Here is a 20389-nt window from a genome sequence, read left to right as displayed (position 1 = left end):
AATCAAAAGAAACCATAAAAAAGATGAGTTGGTATGACATCAGGCACATTTTAGTACGTTATATTATGATTTATCCGGAAAAAAGTAACATAAAATGTTATTTTTTTAACTTTTCAACGCCGATATCTTTTGACTAATCAATCGATTTTGATAGATGACGTGGCAATCGGCGCGTCTGATTGAATTCTAGAGCTGATTAAAATTTGGAATCGATCGTGTCAGTCGTTTCGAAAATATTTAGAAAAAACCGTTTTTACCATTTCTTTCTCCCGCGATAACTCTCGAACGAATTATCCGATTTTGATGTTTGAGGTGGCAATCGACGCGTTTTATTGAGTACTAGAGCTGATTAGATTTTGGCGTCGATCGTATAAGTCGTTTTCGAGAAATCAATAAAAAACTAAAAAAAAAATTTTTTTTTTTTTGTAATTCGCAAATATTTTCGAGTCTATTCGATCAAATAATCTGAAATTTTCAGGAAAGTTGATGGCCAACAAGCTCTTTCGATTGCCACCTCAACCATCCAAATCGATTCATTAGTTCAAAATTACAAAGAGTTTACATACACACACACACACACACACACATACACACGCACACACACACACACACATACACACGCACACACACACACACACACACACACACACACACACACACACACACACACACACACACACACACACACACATACAAACACTCGGACATCATTCTGAAAATAGTCAGAATAGCTTCCTAGGACCTCAAAACGTCGACATCTGATGAAAACTCGATTTTCGAAAATCGGGGCGAAAACAATAACTTCCCGAAATTTTTGAAAATCGTCGATTTTCTTAGCGGGAAGTTAAAAAAATAATAATAATGATAGACAATCTGCCGTAATTTGCATAACACCATACATTTTAAATATTTGAAAATTACTTGTTGTGAATATTCAATAATTTACTTTAAAAGTAATGAATTTTATAATTAGAATGTTTTATAAATTTTTTGAAAAATTACAAATTTTAATAAATTCAATTTATCATTGTTCATTTCATAGAAATTTAATAAAATTTATTAACGATTTTTGGTTAATAATCATTTGAATAATTGATTTTCCATCAATAAAAAATATATTCCTCTTTAAGTCGAGAAGTTAATAATCTTTAAACGAAAAAATAAATAATTTCGTAGTTGTACTCAATTCTTATTATTTCTTTTTTTTTTTTTTTTTTTTTTTTTTTTTTTTTTTGAGTAATCAATCGTATCGATATTAATTGACGTATGTTATGTCCGCCGCTTAAATTTAAATTGATTATCCGGGATTTCTCCCTTTGGTAGCGATAGAAAAATTTAGACGAGCGATTTGGAGGTTGCGGACAACATTAAAGAATACGAGGAAGAGGTATCTTCCTATAATTTATTATTTATGGTGGATCTTTTACTTCGAAGTAAGAACCTAAACGTCTCCGAAGAGACTGGTGATCTTGTGTTGAACCAGTTATCCTATGAAAGAATAGTATGTAAATCTTTCACCTACCTTTCGACGTTTCTTTCTTTTTAGTCACGGTAGGTTAGATCCCTCCAGAACGTTGCGGCTCACTCAGCTTCCTCCTGTAGGATTTGGTTGGATGGGCGCGGCTGGGATAGTCGGATGTAAACTTATGTGCTACTCTCGAATGAAACTCGGAAGGCTGAACTTATGATTTTTGGGTTTTTTTTTTATTACTGACTTAGCTACAATTCACTTGTCCACTGAATCCTTTACACAAATTTTTAACAATTGATATTTTAAGAATATTTATTATTCACGGATAATTTTATAAGATTTTTATTTCACGTTTAATGCGTTCTTTTTACACACCCGAAAAGTGATTTTATGCACAAAATAACTCAGCCCGAGATGGAATCGCAAATACACGTGATTTGCGTCACTATTTCAATCGGACCGGAAGTTTCTATTAATCTTCGAGGATTTTCAATAGATAAAGAGGTCGATTATTGCTTTTTCAACGCCTTAGCGGAATCCTGCAATAATTGACTGCAAAAAGATGTCAATTTTAGAATGCCTTATTGATTATTCAACGCTGACGCGGATTCCTGCAATAAGGTTTAAATAGAAAATATTAAAGATCCTCTTATTGACCTTTCAACGCCTGGGGCGGAATCCTGCAATAAGAGTGCACGAAAGTTCGACGTTCGAATATTCGTGGACCGTAAGTTAGAAGAACCGACTAGCGAAGAGCTATGGGTGCTCAGGCTTTTTATAAACTTTGATTTCGCGATTGATGGGGAATTTTTAATTATTGTCATTGGTGGAAGGTGACGACAGTATATTAATTGTTCGTTCGTCTCATTGCAGTTATCCTCCCACTATTCTTTGTCGCATAAAAAGGTGAAAAAAACTGACGCTGCGTTTTCGCGCGCTTTTGAAAAGAAGAGCTATGTAATAATTATTTTCAAATAATTATTAGAGTAAAAAAAAAAAATTAGTTGGACATAACACGTAAAATTAATTTATTTTTTAAGAATGTACTAAATACTTTCTGATTAAGCAGAAAAATAATAATTTCGAAATTTATGACGAGAAACAAATTTTGCATTTATTTGATATAGACTACATTTTCTTTTACTAATCACCATATTCATTAGAATACTTGCGAAATTCGTGTTAATAATTGTTACTGGTTTTTATTTATTAATTTATTTTTTTTTATTTTCAAGAACAAAATATTCAACTATTGTAAATATAATTAATATTTACTAAATATTTACGTAAAATGTCATCTTTATAATAATACATCAGTATGACGAATTTCTAAATGAGTTAAATAAACCAAATTATGAACAATTGCGTATTAAAGATTTTTTCTGCAAAATATTTATAAACAATTCTGAAACCTAGTAAAGCTACATTGGTCGTGTCTTGTAAATTCATGAAGCATTAGGGTAGAGCTGTATGCTCTTTTTCATTAATTTAGTCAACTCTTTTTCTAAATATTGATAAATATGAAGTAAAAGAATAGTTCCAAAATAGGTTATAAATAACCTATAATTATTGAAAGTTTACCTTAATTACAATGATTTATTTTGATGACAACAACTAGTTAATTATGCTAAAGAACGACATAGACCTGTAACTGCCAGCATTAATTTTTATAAGATACCTCAATAAGTAAAATCTCTGCTGGACAGATTAGAGCATGAGTATTGTCATAATGAAGATTGGTGTTTTGGCGGAGAAAAACGCAGTCAAGTACCAATGTCTATTGGGTAACATCAACAACAAAAAGAAGTTTTTTTTTAAAGCTTGGACTCTGATACGGCGGATCGCAGAAAATTTTTTTAAGTATACAAATAGAAGCTTACAATTTTATGGCTATGAAATCACCAGTAGTGGGCCTGAAAATAAGATTAAAAATATTTTTGAAGAATTATGTCAAGAAAATAAAGCATTAGAACATTGGACGCAACGTAAAAAAAGGCTTAATCATTATCAACAATGCGTTATCTTTGAACGTAGTGCTAATCAAGCTTTAGAATGGATACGTGGAACCAGTGAATTGCACTTTGCTATATATACAAACGTTGGAAAAAATAACTTTTACAGCGATATATTATTATGTAAACTAGGAAAATATGAAGCAATGCCAGAGAATGATGGTCATTGCATAAGAGGAAGGAAAGGTACAAAATTATATATTTAAAATACTTTTCTTTTTTGAAAATAAACAATTAAATTATTTATATTTCTCTAGGTGAAACACATTTATGAATGTCACTTGATGATTTCAGAACTTGGTTTAAGTGAGGGTGATGAGTAAAAATTTACTGTTTAGACTGGCCGTGCATTAACCAGTACCACAACATTCGGATTCCGTGCGAAATTGGTCAACAGACCAAGTAGCGACGTCATGCAGTTCGTTCGGCGATGACTTAGATAATGAAGTTCTTGAAAAGCTTTTTTACAAGCTAAATTCATTAAGCCTGATTTAGTTAATGATGAGAAATTATTTGACAAAGTATCAAATGGTGAAAACACAATAATCGAAGAATTATAAGATAAAATTTCATCAAGTAGCTATCTGTCATCACTGTAAGTTGATAAAATGAATGCTGTGATTGTGAAAAAAGTAAGTATTGTATTAAATAATAAAAAATCGGAAAATTAAATTTAAATTAATCTGAAATATTTATGAAATTTCTAGGTGGTCCTACTAACAGTGCAAATCGTACGAAATATTTTGAGCCGAAAAAAACTACTCAAAATAAAAAAGTATTTAGTATAATTGAGAGTTGGCTTCTTCGTGAGAAAATGTTAAATATTTTCTTGTCGTTGTCAGGGTTTATATTTCATAGCTATGTATTTTATGAAGAATTGAGTGGAGTCGATGATAATTTTAAAATATCGTCATCGATGTTTTCACAGGTCCATTAATAAGGCTAGAGATAGTAATAGAATTCCAGGTAATGCTTTAGGTCTTTCAATACTTGTTGTGAATATATTATTTGCAGCAGTAATATATACTAGACTACTTAACTATATGAGTTTTACAGCAATTATTTGTTGCAGATGGCCAACCAAATGTCTTTCTTAATAGCATCATCTTAATAATATCGAACTCATGAAAACTTATGAAGTTTTTAGATGCCAATGGTATTATTGTTACATTATGGCCAAGTATATGAATAATTGATTTTTTCGACAGCTTGTGTAAAGTTCACAATAATAACAATAACTGTCTCATAATAACATTCGTTTGATGTAATTTATGGATTAAAATAGAAATAAATTAATTATAAGACAAAATATTTTATTTGAAAACATGGACATAATAAAATGATAGACTTTAACAATTCTAAAGTATAGTCAAAAATCGAAATAACAATGTTTGATAAACCTTTGATCGTTACAACGAAGTCGTATATAATAAAACATTGGTTGTTATATTGAATTTTCTCTTATACGAATTAAAAAATTTCACTTAAATAAATACTTATAACATTAGTTATTACTTAATGATGTACAAAAATAATTAATTATTTAATCAACTCTAGTATAAATAGCAGCGTTTGGTACTATTTCTTTCCAATGTGAAACAGGTTGTATTTTTGAAGCAGTATCATCGTGTAATTTCCAATTATTATTATAGCTTTTACAGTATGCTACAAAATGCCTATTATTAATTCCAATAATACCTCTCAACCTATGATTAAAAAAACAAATTATAGCTTTTATATACAATTATATGTAAATTGTAAGCAACGTTGACATAAATGAATAGTTGATACTTACGTATAATTTTTATTATTCAATTGCATAACTGATGGCAAAGTTATTAATTTGCATTGTAAAGGTTTACTTTGGTACATCCTGACATCTAATTCAATACATATGCATTTATTAAATAAAAGAGAACGATCAATCATATTCAGTTTACACTTTGTGCATCGTATTGTACAGTCAAATAAGTAAATTGATTCTTTTAGTTGACTGAATCCGTTTTTCCATATTACTTTGTAGTTCACTTGAAATATTGGAACATTTGTTCGATATCCCCCACATAATTTACAAGTGCACCTAAAACCCGCACTTGAAGGAAAAGATTTTTGCCAAATTTCAGTGATGCTGAACCACATGTTCAATTGTCTGTCATATAAAGGTGATGTTTTACTTTTGTCTTCAATTTTTTCTTCAAACAGTGTAGCTAATAGAGTGGTTCTTTTTTTATATATTGCATCAATTGCTCCTACTTTAGAAAACTGACAAATAAATTTCATTGTTGGATTTGCATTCTTATCCATATACAATAATAATTTTGGATCATCAATTGCAGCCGTTGTAAGTATTTGTATTAGTGAGACAGAAGCGCAAGTATTACTCAGTAAAATAGATATTTTATTTACTGTAAAAGACTTATAGCTATTTTTAAGAAGTTGGTTTTTTGTTGTTTGAGTTTTAGTTGACATACTCGGGCTCGCATTCTGATATTTTATATCTGGTTTAGGTTGAAAGTGGAATCCTTTTTTGTAAGTTGTTAAAGCATCATCTTTCGTAGTTTTAATACTTATTGGATTTTTATTTTTTATTCCATTGACAGTTTGTAACGGCGGGACGAACGAAGGATTTTTCATTTCATTTTCATATGTATCATATTCTTTTGATTGGGATGGTTTTAAATTTTTTGGTAAAACTAGCTCTTTTTTTTTTAATAAAGGTGTAAATGGTAGCTTAACATTCTCTTGGTCATTTAAAGATGTATTGTAATCATGGTCAGAAATTCTACCTTTATTTCTCCAATTATAGTTTGAAATAGTATCAGAATCGTCAAACAAATTATGTGTGTGTTTGGTAACTTTAACGCGATCTGATTTTTTAATCGAATTTTTTTCTTTATTGTCTTCATACGTCATATGAGGCGAAAGCTCTTTATCGGCTTCATAAATTTCATCTTCACTAATAAAAGTGTCTGAAAGTATCCCTTTACTGAAATCTTCTTTCACGTCATCTTTTTTATTACCAGTAGCAGAATTACACTTGTCACGTAGCGATTCAAACATGAATCGATGCGCGCGCTTTTCCATCTCGCCGTGAATTTGACAACCCCTCCTAGCTCAAATCAGGCGCATTTATTTATTAAAATTTATTATTGTTCAAATATATATATTATTTTGATAGATTATTTTAGTATGGTTTAATTATGGATTTATTAATATTAGGTGTACAAAAAAGTTCTACCCGTTTTTCAAAGATGGAGTTATCTAACAGCTATTTATAGGTTAGCTATAAATACGTATATGTACATGCACAGCTGTTTGTACTCTTTAAATTCATCAAACTTTTAATATATTAATCTTCGATATATATATTTTTTTATTAAGTTAAAAATGGAAGTAAGTAATGAGCATATCCGCCATTGTCTTTTATATGAATTTCATCAAGGAAAAAGTGCTGCTGAAGCTCAAAGAATAATCTGTGCAACTTATGTTCTAGGTTTCCACTATATTAAATTGGTGTTAATACCGTACGATGGACGGTGTGGCTCAATAAGTTATAGATGAAATTGAACGGAAAATAGTATAGTGCCGGATAGCTCAACTGGTAGAGCACTCGGCGCGATACCGACATGGTTTGGGTTCGATTCCCAGTTCGGGCTATCTATATTTTACTCAATTTATCTATAAATTGTCTTATTGAGAAGGTTTGCATGTTTTAGGTTTCCACTATATTAAATTGGTGTTAATACCGTACGATGGACGGTGTGGCTCAATAAGTTATAGATGAAATTGAACGGAATATAGTATAGTGCCGGATAGCTCAACTGGTAGAGCACTCGGCGCGATACCGACATGGTCTGGGTTCGATTCCCAGTTCGGGCTATCTATATTTTACTCAATTTATCTATAAATTGTCTTATTGAGAAGGTTTGCATGTTTTAGGTTTCCACTATATTAAATTGGTACCTCATGAATTAACTCCAGAACAACGAGAGAGACGAGTTGACACCTGCCTGTCGTTGCTTTCATGACATAAAAAAAAAAGTTTTTTGTGGAAACTTGTAACAGGGGACGAAAAGTGGGTTTACTATGAGAATCCTAAACGTCGAAAACATTGGGTAGACCCAGGACAACCAACGACATCAACACCAAAACGTAATGTTTTTGGGAAAAAAATATTGCTTTGTATTTGGTGGGATGAGTGGGGCGTGCTATATTATGAGTTACTCAAACCAGGAGAAACCGTTACTGGAGAACGCTACAGTTGTCAATTAAAAACATTAGCAGATGAAATCAACAGTAAAAGACGATTTGCGGGACAAAAACCTCGACCAGTGATACTGCAGCATGATAACGCCAGGCCTCATAGAAGTTCAATCGTCCACCACACTATAAATGATTTACAGTGGGAAGTTTTACCGCACCCGGCGTATTCACCAGACCTTGCACCGTGTGATTTTCACCTATTCCGTTCATTGCAAAATTACTTGGCTGACAAACACTTACAAAATGAAAACGAAATGCAAAAAACAATAGATGATTTCATTTCGACAAAAGATCAAGCCTTTTATCGCCGTGGGATCCATCAGTTGCCTGAGCGTTGGCAAAGGGTAGTAGATGCTGATGGTGGTTATTTTGATTAAAATTTGTATTTTATTTAAAATTTTTAAATATATTTTTTTTTGACAAAAAACGGGTAGAACTTTTCTGTACACCTAATATTATTGTTTATTATGTTTGTATATATGTTTTAATAATTATTTTGAAAATTATGTACTTAATCGATATTTTCATTTCAGTTAGTAGCACACGTGCGCGTATGTTATAGATAAAAATATCGACCGAAGGGAGAGTAAGACGATATAGTGGGGATAAAAATCAATATTTTTATCCAGCCACGTGGTGCACTAAATTAACTATTATTTTATTATTTGAAAGAGATAGTAATGATTATGTTTATGTTTATGGATAGGAAATATTATTCAATTTATTATTATGATATAACTCAGGTCGTGTGACAAGTTTATATGTTTTATTTTAATCGATAATTTCGGGTCCGAGGTCATAGGAGAGGATAACACGTGAGTGATTACCCTCCCTCGGAAAAATCAATGAAAAATATAGTCAGAGAGGACCGGGATTTTGTGAAGGTAGGACGTGTTGTTGTCTGTGATTATTTTTGATAAAATTGTTCTGGCCCAGTTGACGTAATTTTGTACAATTAAATAGTTAAAGTTTATTTAATTTGGATAATTGATATTCTGTTATATAAAGTAAAAATATAGTTCATGTGATATTTATTATCCAAAAGCTCCAGAAGTTAATTGTTATCAACGCCGGTAAGTCAGTTGTATCTTCATTTGTTGCATCGGCTATCGCTGGTCCTTCAGTAGAGTTGATCGCGGTATTTGCTTGATAAATAATTGACACTGAGTTATATTGTTATAATAAGTTGAATTCGTTCGGCGTACGTTCCATGTACGTAGACGCGTCGAGCGAATTCCTTAAAGGATTAGACAAGGATAGCAAGTGTGGCTCCTTGTCTTACACTAGTATTTCATATATTATTTTGAAAGTATAGTTGAATATTTAATATTATTTCTCTGGGTAAAATTTATTTTCTAATTTAATGGTATGCAACCCAGTGTTGCCACATATATGGAATACCCGCGTCTTTCTCTCCCCAGAGTAAATAATTTAAAATAAAGAAAAAGATTATTATTAATTTATTCGTTTACAATTTATATATTATATTGAGTTTGAATATTTGTAACTCGTATTTAAATTTCCCAGTGAATTATTTTATCATATAATTTGAATTGAATGTTATCATTATCATTTGGCTAAATTGGGCATATTATTATTTAATAAAAATTTATTATGAATATATGGGAATTGTAATCATTTGTTGAGTTTATTTAAATATATTTTGAATTGAATAATATAGTAAAAGGAACCCAGTGATAGCCAATATTTATTTGTTTGTTTCCTGGATATATTTGGTAGTAATTATTCCTTGTTATTATTTTTATTCATTATATATTTGTTCTGTTGTCAATCCGCTTGGTGCATACATTCTCGCTCAAGATTTTGTCCCGTGATCTCTCCCCTGATCGTTATTGGTTTTGTCCGTTTTGTAAAAACGGGCTGGCGCCCTCGTGCACTAACCCAGTCTGAGGAGCTGGTCCAGGCACACCTTTAGTTAGTTTATAATTATTTATTATTTTTAGTTATAATTATTATCGTTATTTATAATTTTTTAATACACTTGGGTGACCACATACAACTCCGGGTTTGTTTCACATCTCCGACGTGAAAAAAAAAAAAAAACGGTTTATGTTATACACTCATCATTAAGCTTATTATTATCATCAACGCTAAATTCATCATCTAAACCTCGAATTAATGTTTCCTTAATTTCGGCTTCTTCATAACTAGCTGTAGTATATATTTTATTACATTTATAGTTTTCATCAAAGTTACATTTACCATTTGAATCTTGATTAGACACTTCATTTGCATTGTCATTTTTATCATTAGCAGTACACTTAGTTTTTTTTGAATCGTTGTCAAATTTTAAAATATTATCCAAATCATTTTGTTTCTTGGTTTTAATCAAATTTGAATGTAACTCCGCCGAACTACCATTGTACTCTTGATATTCTGCTTTTAAAAAAACATCAGCGCGCAAAAGGTTATTCCAGTCTTTTAAGCTTCTTTCTTTTTTATCACAAAAAACTGTTCAGTGTAACTGGTCGTGACATGATCAGCTTCATGAGGTAAACAGGATGCTGTCCAAATAGGAAACTCATACGCTCTAACTAAAAACTCCTCAATAAATTCTTTAAAATAATAAGCACTAGCAATCGATCCTAATATGTTGGAGGGAAATGCTGATTTATATATATCGTTAATAAATATTTTCACTGGACTAAGTTGAGTAACATCATCACTGTGATTACCATTTTCTTCTGGATCATTTTTTTCAGGTATTGTATCACCAGCTTCGTGTGATCCTAAATCTTTCACAAGTTCAGTAAGATCTCGTGATGCAATGATTGATTGTAATTTAGGTCTAGCATATTTAACACTTTCATCAGTAACCGTAATAATCGAGTCCTCGCACTCATTTAATGCAACTATACAAATCAGACGAAATATCATCTCAAATTGTTCGACAGTTTGACAATCAATCATGAGAACGATACAATGCATGTAAAATGACTTTACGAGAGAATTTTTTTGATTTTTAAAACATTTCCACCTACTTATCATATGGATGAAATGAGCAACATCCAGACGGATATATGTAGAAATCGCTGGTCTTGTGGAGTGAGAAAAGTCACCGATTGCTCGTAAGAATATGATATCTATATAAACCTTAATAGATTGGTCATTTAATGTAAATGAAAGAGCATTAATTAAAGCTCTAGAGCTGTCGCAGTTAGCCTCTTTTGGTTTCGGTGCCCCCATAGAAAACCACTGTTTTAGCCACCATATTAACATTTGTGTATTTTGACTTTCCGTGAGTAATTGATGGACTGAGTGTGATTTGTTGTTGTAATTTATAACAATAGCATACAAAAATAGATGACCAGATTTACGTCCGTTTGAATGAATTATTGGCTTTATAATACTGCCAGTACCATCAATTGCTATTTTAGAAGACGCATGAGTAAGCTTGCAGTAACGTTTGTATGCAACTAATTGATTAGGAGTGCTGTAGATCACATAAAATTTATCTTTTTTCACATCCTGAATGAATCCTGGATAAAGAGGATTATATCTCATGTTTTCTATGGTGCTAACAACATCACGTCCGTCTCCTAGTTTCACTCTTAATTTTTCATGGAGATATTCATTTTTACATTGCCGTATAATGTTTTGTTTCGGCAATATTGGAGGAAGACGTTTATTATCTTGGCTGTACAATTGCGCCTGACGTTTAGTGTAATTTCCGACTCCTTCACTTAACGCTTTCGCACCAATAATCATTCGTTGAAACTTTCGAGTAGGTCTATGTACATTCTCGTGAGATTCTCCGAAACTATCCTTTGTCCTTATTCGTAGCTGACATGGAAAATCACAAGGTTTTTTGTCCAAATATGCAAAAATGATATTTCCACACAATTTACTTGAACATCGCCCTCGTATAAATAGGTAATGAATGCTACCTTCATTATTATAAATTTTAGCATTCTTAAAAACGAATGCACAAGGCAAGTAAGTGAGAGCATATAATTTTTCTGCCAGCATGCTAGTCCATTTAAAACGTTCTAAAATGTTATATTTTCTTTTCTTATAAATGATTGATTCTTTCTCATGTAATGCCTCGAAGAGTTCTTTTTCAATCGGTAGAAAGATAGTTTCTGTTCCTGAAGCTTACCATTCACTGCCACTTGAATTTGAATCATTTTCATTTTCTGTTTCAGATGTATACGTATCTTCGTCGGTCATATTAAACGAACTTATACCAGCAACACCAACTTCTTCCCGAGCTTTTGACAGTATTTTTCTTCTATCTTCTCTTACTTCTCTGTAGACGTCTCTTGCCGCCCATTTACCATCTAACCGCTGACTCATTTTTATCCATACCTCGGAACTTTTTATTGGAAAATTATTGTCTTTAAAATTACCCAATAATATAAACTCTTTCAATAATTCTACTGCTTCATTCACAGACACTTTTGGTTTTCTTGGCATTTTGTGTAGTCTAAAAAAAAAAAACAAAAAATATTTTTACTAACAATAATTCTACAATAGTTCATTTTTATTTAAAAGATTACCGTAAAAATCTTAATTATTAAGATGAAACTTTAATATAATAGTGCAGGAGAACTTTTAGTAAATTACTTATAAATAATTTATAACGTATACCTACTGAATTTTCGCGACGGAGACGCGAAATCTCTCAATATAGCGTATGAGGTCGCCCACGCGTGATAATAATAGTTATAATAAATAATAATAAACAATATTACATACTGAGATCAAATTAAAATAATATAATAGATTTCAATATTTATCAGAATATAAATATAATTAAATGTCGTGCCTGGACCAGCTCCTCAGGCTGGGTTAGTGCACGCAGGCGCCAGACCGTTTATCCCAAAACGGACAAAATTTAATTCAGGGGAAAATCTGCGAGGGAAAATCCGAGCAAGCGAATTGTGACAAAGTGGACAAACAATTGAAAGAAATAAAATAAATAATAAAAAAAGAAAAATAGTAAATATATAATAAATAATTATATTACAAATAATAAATAAGATCAGAAAGGTGAAATAACGCAGTAGGAAAAGATCCAGGGAAAATAAATATTAAATTTTCCCCGGCAGCTGTTGGTTTCCGAGTTTTAATTTATATAAACAATATAAAATTTATAATTTTACACAATGATAACACTCGGTGCTTATCAAAAATACAATTACTTAAACCCAATAACCCAAATTAAATATAATTTGATTTAATTACAATATTGATTTTAATATTGAATAAAAGAAACACATTATTTCATCTGAATGTATCTAATTAATAAATAATAACAGTCTTTTTACTTTATTTTATCCCTCAACACGTTTGAGAGAGAGAAAGATACGGGATTTTTCCTCACTCACACTCAAAAAGATAAATTTCTCGGTATTAAACAAATTTATAAATTTTAAAATAAAAGGTTAAATTATAATTTTAGTATAAAAATCTTATTAATAATTTTTACCGCTGGGGTACATAAATAAACCAAAATGAAAACAATATAAAGTCACTCAATCATCTTACATAATGATAAATATAAATAATAATTGATAATATCGTACAGATATTTTAAATAAAAATAATAATTATAATAGTTCGGGAATTTTTCACCCGAGTGCTGACATCAGTACTTGAGGAATTTACTCAAGTACTGTATGCGCGCTATAGCTATATATACTATATGTGTATATATAGGTATATCGGCAACGCTTTCCCACGCTGCACAACTCATAGATACATATATGCGCAAAAATATCAGAATAAATCCACCAATAATAAATGACAATAATAATTAATGATAATTATAAACAACGCAAATCATATATCATCCAGTATCAATTATTAATAAATTAATTTCCCTCACCGCGGCGACCAACAACTACCGGGGGAGGTTATCACGTGAGAAAATATGCCGTGAAAGAAATTCAAAGTACTTACTCAAAATTCTCCAATAATAAAAAAAATAATATATATTGCAGCAAATATCAATCTAATTAACCCGGTGAATTAACTCAAATATTTATCTTTATCTTTATCAATAACTGATCAATCCACAATTATACGAATAATAATTTTTAGCGGCTATCCACAATGCTAGTCCGTATCTTTCTAAATTAATTATCTCAACCTCCACCTGTTGGTCGTCGCACACATGGCACCACCGTCGCCCTTAATTACTATTATAATTATTTCTAGTAGCCCTGGGCCTAGTTTTAAATTAGAAATATAAAATATAACAATAATTCTTCAGTACCTGAATGACACAAAATTAATTAATTAAATATATAAACTATTTATGTATAACTTATTCCTATTTTCATTTTACCCGGTAACTGAAATAATAATTGTTCAAAATTTATCAAATTGACGTCGGGAATGTAGCCTAGGTATCGATTTACCGTTACCCGGCGGTCAATATTTTCAACTAAACTGACATCCTTAGTCGGATGACAAGTTTCAATAAATCATACATTAAACAATCGTTGGGGCATAATGCTACGCTGGATTATGCATTCCAACTGTCTCAAAATCATAAACAAAAACTTATATTATACAAAAATCTATTATTTGCATTTTTAAATTATAAATTAAAATCTATTCACACATGTGCTCACTCATACTCAGCGCGCATGCGCTAGCACCGTGCACGGACCGCTGTCTCCATCGACGAAATGGCGGAATGCCCCCGTAACGACTCAAATTCGAATACATAATTAAAGTATTCAACTTACAACTAAATAAAAATTAAATAATTTGAATCGTTACGTGACAAATTTATATAGATACTGTAAACAATTAAGTATGCTTAGCTTATATATTAAATCAAATTTTTAATTTTTAATTTAAAACTTTCAAAAAATCACTTAAAAGAATTTGAAACACAACAAATAACGAAGTTTTTTCAACTAACATGTACATACATTTATTCATATACTGTGTAACACGATCTCTATAGGCAAAGTACCTCGGAGCCAATCGTCATTTGTTATTAAATCCCAGTAACGTCTCACTTTAAAAATATTCAAAAATATTTTTATTTTAAGGGCATTCTCAGTCAGCGCCCCCTTCCACCCACTTTTCAAAAATATTGAATATATTTTAATTGTAACGACCGAATTAGAATTTTATTAATTAATTTAAACACAAATTAAAGCATTAATTAAAAAGAGAACAACGCAGTTACAATTTCGCCAAGATATAGTTTAAAAAAAAAAATTACTCACAGTTGCTATTAATTAGAAATTGAATGGAATTTGTTAAATAAATTTTAGTCTAAAAAATTTGACATTCCAAATTAAAATGTTGACATGAAGATTTTACTGAAATTTGTTTACTAAATTTCGTTCAACTCCTAATTCATAACAACTGTAAATAATTTTTTTTAAAATCTATTTCTCAGCAAAATTTTAACTGCCTTGCCCATTCTTAATTTAATGCTCTAACTTTTTTTTAATTAATTATCAAAATTTCAATTCGGTCATTACATTTGAAAATTACTAAATATTGTTAAAAAGTGAGGGAGGAGCGCTTTCTGAGAGAGGCCTTAAATAAAACTAAAAAATTTGTTAAAAATATTATTAAAATATTAATAATAATAATAATAATTTTTTAAAAAGTTTTTCTCGATTTCTTTCTGTTGCAACATTGAATTGAATTCACTCATAAAAAAAAAATAATAATAATAAATTAATTAATGCTATTAATTTTGGCTATTTTATAAATATTAAATATTTAATTAAATTTTTTAAATTTTAATATTTTTCAAGTATAATAACATAACTAATCAAATAATGAAGATTACAGACTACTTGTACAACTTATATTTAAAATTAAAAAAATCTAGATTTTCCTTATACTTTACATTCTATTGATAGATTTTTGTATTAGGTTCGAAATTTCAAAAATTAAAAAAAATTTCGATCAAGTTGTTTTATTAATTGTAAATAGAATTTTATTTATTTTAAAATAAATTGATAATGATAAAAATTGAAATGCTATTTCATTTAAAATATCATTGATTTTTTATCGTTCTTATGATATCCTTCTAAATATTTCTTAAAATCTACTTATTATATTTTTATATACTAAGTAGCCTACGTATATTGTTATTTTATATTATAAACACGTTTAAGTATTGATTTTAATAATATTACTATTGATAGATGATCGATTGGTGTTTTTTTCTATTTCTATTCAAAATAGAAAATAAAAGATGCTATTTAATATTTTTGAAACAATTTACAAAAAATTTAGTCTTTTTATATAAGACTACCCACTGTATATTGTTAATTTTAATATATATAATAATTTTTTATATATGAAATTTTAGTTAAAACTTTAATTTATGTTACAAAAATATACAAAATTTTTAATTTCAAAATTGCTTGAATAAATAATTTTTATAAAACGTTTGAATTAAAAAAATTTTGTTTGAATTAATCTATGCATATATATAAACCTGTGTTCACATATTGGAACAGAAGTATGCCTTTTTGACATTATAACGGATTCATGTATGATTAAGTATATTTTTGAATATAATTAAAAGAAAATTATAAAATTAATTATCTTCAGAGAAACATTTAATTATTACCTGCAATGTATATAATCATTAACGTTGTTCTCTAAGGGACTAGAGGAAATACTCAGTATCTGAAATATGACACTTTGTAACCAGATTGATATTTAAAAACCATAAGTTTTCATGAGTTCGATATTATTAAGATGATAACCCAAGTAAGGAAGCTATTTGGTTAACCATCTGCAACAAATAATTACTGTAAAACTTATATAGTTGAGTAGTCTAGAATATATTACTGCTACAAATAATATACTCACAACAAGTATTAAAAGACCTAAAGCATTACCTGGAATTCTATTATTATCTCTAGCCTTATTAATGGACCTGCGAAAACATCGATGACGATATTTAAAAATTATCATCGACTGCAACCAATTCTTCATAAAATACATAACTATGAAATATAAGCCCTGACAACGACAAAAAAATATTTAACATTTTCTCACGAAGAAGCCAACTCTCAATTATACTAAATACTTTCTTATTTTGAGTAATTTTTTCGACTTAAAATATTTCGTGCGATTCGCACTGTTAGTAGGACCACCTAGAAATTTCATAAATATTTCAAATTAATTTCAATTTTTTATTTCCGATTTTTTATTATTTAATACAATACTTACTTTTTTTACAATAACGGCATTTATTTTCCTTACTTATCAGATTTTATTTCTTCTTACTGACAAATATTTAACTTACAAAAATACTTCGTTATTAAAATTCTTAATGACTTTTGTTTGTGTACTGAATTCCAGTATTGACAGTAACAACCATTCCATTCCATTATTACACTATCGACAAATTGGCGTATATCGATTTGAGGGATCATCACTGACGAAATGCTCAACCAACCGATTCCAATAACTCCTCTGTTTGGGAAGTATAATGTTGTAACAGTAACCGAAGACGGATCAACGAAGCATTTAACGGTTCGCACTTGAATAAAAATATAGTCTACTGCAGAGTATTAGCAACACGTAACCCAATCGGTGTAAGACCAGTGTTTACAGGTTTACTGATTGGCAAATTTGACTGCGGGCTGGTGGCTGCCAATTCATGTGCTTCATTAACGTCCAATATTTGTTTAATCGGAATAGGCATTAATACAAATATCAGTATTTGAAGCTTTGGTGTGCTGAAGCATCTAACGGTGGTTAGATTACTCGTTTGCTGACTCAAACTTTTTTAGGTGGATTTTTAGGCACGTTGAAGCTAAAGTAAAATTTTTGTAGCAATTCACGTAAACATTTAACTCACAGTTGTTTTGCATTTTATGAATTTGCAGGTAATACGACTCTTATGGCACTGGTTAGTGCCCGACAAGTCTAAACAGTAAATTTTTACTTATCACCCTCAATCACACCAAGTTCTGAAATCATTGAGTGAATCTCATAAATGTATTTCACCTAAGGAAATATAAATAATTTAGTTATTTATTGTAAAAAAAAAAGTATTTTAAATAATAAGTAATTTTGTACCTTTCCTGCAGAATGTGTGAGTCTATCTTTTATTTCACGCTTTTTTAAAAACACTTTGCAAATCTTTGAGCAGAAACCTATACTTAGTAATTCGCTGTACAGGTTTAATAAGATATACAGCTATTAGATGTTTAACACGATGTTTTCTTTGTAAATCTTTAAACCCGATTCCTCCATGAGCCACTAACAATTGATTACTTTCTGGTTTATTATAACAATAAGTAGCGCCCATATCAAATTTAGCTGCCCAAGTGATAAAGCAATGACCAACATCTTCTGGCATTGTTTCATATATTTTCAGTTTGTGTACATATATATTGCTATGAAAGTGATGAATTTCTTCCATATCACAAAATATAATTGATTTACAATAATTCTGATGGGACATTACAACATTCATTTTAGGTTTCTTCTAAGGAACACCGAATATGCGTCTCTAAATTTTTGACATAAGTTCATTCACTTTGTAATAATTCAGCCATAATGAATTTGAAATAAAGTAATATCCACAATATTAGTATTTAAGTGAATAATATATTTTCACTATTACGTGTAAACTAATTATGGAAACATACCAGATTGTTTTTCTAGTGATGAATCTGAATTGCGATCTATTGATAAATCTCTTAGAACATTACCAAATTTTATTCCTTTTTCTTAGGTCATCTTTAACCTGTGTTTTAAAACAACCCATGCGCATACTGAAATGTTTATAACTCTGATAAACCAGCAACAGATTGTTTTATGGCTGTTGCGTAAGCGTGCCCTTTTTTTCATTAAATTGTTGGCCAGTTGTGACAATAATTTTACTCTTCCTCTTCTTTTCTATAAGCACGTAAAAATGTATATTAAATATTATTCTACATTCATATATCAAGTATCAATAATATAAACATAAAATACTGATAAATACTACACAGGATTTTTATTATTATTTTCTTAAAAGTTACTGAATAAACTATACCTAAATAGTTATATTATTAATGTTAATAAATAAAAAACTACAAAATATAAAATAATAACATTTATTTTTACTGCACCTTTGAATTGGTTATATTGTTGAGGAAGCTTTTCATTTTTGAGATGATTTTTTCCAACGTTTGTATATATAGCAAAGTGCAATTCACCAGTTCCACGTATCCATTCTAAAGCTTGATTAGCACTACGTTCAAAGATAACGTATTGTTGATAATGATTAAGCCGTTTTTTACGTTGCATCCAATGTTTTAATGCTTTATTTTCTTGACATAATTCTTCAAAAATATTTTTAATCTTATTTTCAGGCCCACTACTGGTGATTTCATAGCCATAAAATTGTAAGCTTCTATTTGTATACTTAAAAAAATTTTCTGCGATCCGCCGTATCAGAGTCCAAGCTTTAAAAAAAACTTCTTTTTGTTGTTGATGTTACCCAATAGATATTGGTACTTGACTGCGTTTTTCTCCGCCAAAACACCAATCTTCATTATGACAATACTCATGCTCCAAATTGTTCAGCACAGATCTTATTTGTTGAGGTGTGTTATAAAAATTAATGCTGGCAGTTACAGGTCTATATCGTTTTTCAGCACAATTAACTAGTTGTCAACATTTTATCACATTTTTAGCAACTTCACAAATACTGTTAGGATTATAATTCTGACCATCGGTCATATATGAACTCTAGCTTGATCTAAAACTTGAGCAAGTTCTTGATCCAGTGGTAGAACATCAAATAAAAATCTTGCATGTAAGACACTCTACCACTGTGAGCACGATACATCAACAAGAAAATAAAATAAATCATTATAAGTTAGGTAAACTTTCAATAATGATAGGTTATGTATTACCTATTTTAAAACTATTTCTTTACTTACACGATATTTACCAGTATTAAAAAAAAAAAGTTGAGTAAATTAATAATAAAGAGCGTACACAAAAGCGACTTTACGCCACGAACGCATGTAAGTATAGGTTATATTATGGAGTCAAGGAGTGTACAGATGTTTATACACTTCAAAGTCTATGCACTTCATAGTTGTGTGGTTTATATACTGACATGTGTTTATATACATATATATATATATATATATATATATATATATATATATATATATATATATATATATATATATATATATATGTGTGAGCAACAAGGAAGATTCGCTTTGGAAGTAGTTATAGATTATAATTAATTAAGCTTTATGAGAATAGTTTATATATTTATTTTTTTTTAATGCAAAGGAAACAAAACAGGTAAACTATGAAATTCGCGCCAAGCTCTGAATAGAGTTAAGCGCATGCGCGGATTATAAATTATTTATAATTGTTAATAAAACGAATATAATGAATAATATCAATGCAAAAACTAGAGACCAATACGGACCTAATGATAAGGAATGCAAAAATGATCAAATTTATTGGTTTCGTTCTGAATGAGGAGCTAAAATGTAAATTTTTTTTTTGCAAAATTTCAAAACTTATTTATAAAAAAACTATAGGGGACCTAACGATAATTCTGGTGGACCTATACGGACCTAACGTAGACCTATCAATTCAGGTCATTTTGATTTTGCAATTCCTTCGATGAGACGCTAACTTCGCACAGGTGTACTTTCGA

General features: G+C 29.8%; 2 protein-coding genes across 4 annotated transcripts; both read right to left on the bottom strand.

The window, feature by feature from the left end:
- Positions 1-4926: 4926 nt before the first annotated feature.
- Positions 4927-6567, bottom strand: LOC103572471 (uncharacterized). Its single transcript, XM_008551100.3, has 2 exons — positions 5279-6567; positions 4927-5189 (listed from the first exon to the last, which is right to left on the bottom strand). The coding sequence occupies exons 1-2, from the start codon at positions 6565-6567 to the stop codon at positions 5027-5029; spliced, it is 1452 nt and encodes a 483-aa protein (XP_008549322.2). The 3' UTR covers positions 4927-5026.
- Positions 6568-9824: 3257 nt separating this feature from the next.
- On the bottom strand, positions 9825-19624 carry LOC103572472 (uncharacterized). 3 transcript variants are annotated; one of them, XM_008551102.3, is made up of 6 exons: positions 18831-19624; positions 17791-18615; positions 16936-17718; positions 16573-16859; positions 16328-16495; positions 9825-12193 (listed from the first exon to the last, which is right to left on the bottom strand). In XM_008551102.3, exon 6 carries the CDS (start codon positions 11734-11736, stop codon positions 10189-10191), a length of 1548 nt encoding a protein of 515 aa, XP_008549324.1. In that variant the 5' UTR covers positions 11737-12193; positions 16328-16495; positions 16573-16859; positions 16936-17718; positions 17791-18615; positions 18831-19624; the 3' UTR covers positions 9825-10188. The 3 variants fall into 3 exon arrangements, with proteins under 3 accessions (XP_008549324.1, XP_008549323.1, XP_014298083.1); XM_008551101.3 differs by having other exon boundaries at positions 16602-16859; XM_014442597.2 differs by lacking the exons at positions 16328-16495; positions 16573-16859; positions 16936-17718; positions 17791-18615; positions 18831-19624 and adding an exon at positions 13672-13815.
- Positions 19625-20389: the final 765 nt, after the last annotated feature.

This window comes from Microplitis demolitor, chromosome 2 (genome assembly GCF_026212275.2).
Source record: "Microplitis demolitor isolate Queensland-Clemson2020A chromosome 2, iyMicDemo2.1a, whole genome shotgun sequence".
In the NCBI taxonomy this organism is placed as follows: domain Eukaryota; kingdom Metazoa; phylum Arthropoda; class Insecta; order Hymenoptera; family Braconidae; genus Microplitis; species Microplitis demolitor.
This window is presented reverse-complemented; position numbering and strand designations above follow the sequence as displayed.

Coding starts and splice junctions, on each gene's coding strand:
- LOC103572472 (XM_008551102.3), bottom strand. CDS start 11,736: ATGCTGGCAGAAAAATTATATGCTCTCACTTACTTGCCTTGTGCATTC.
- LOC103572471 (XM_008551100.3), bottom strand. CDS start 6,567: ATGGAAAAGCGCGCGCATCGATTCATGTTTGAATCGCTACGTGACAAG. Junction 5,190..5,278: donor TTGAATAATAAAAATTATAC/GTAAGTATCAAC, acceptor TTTTAATCATAG/GTTGAGAGGTATTATTGGAA.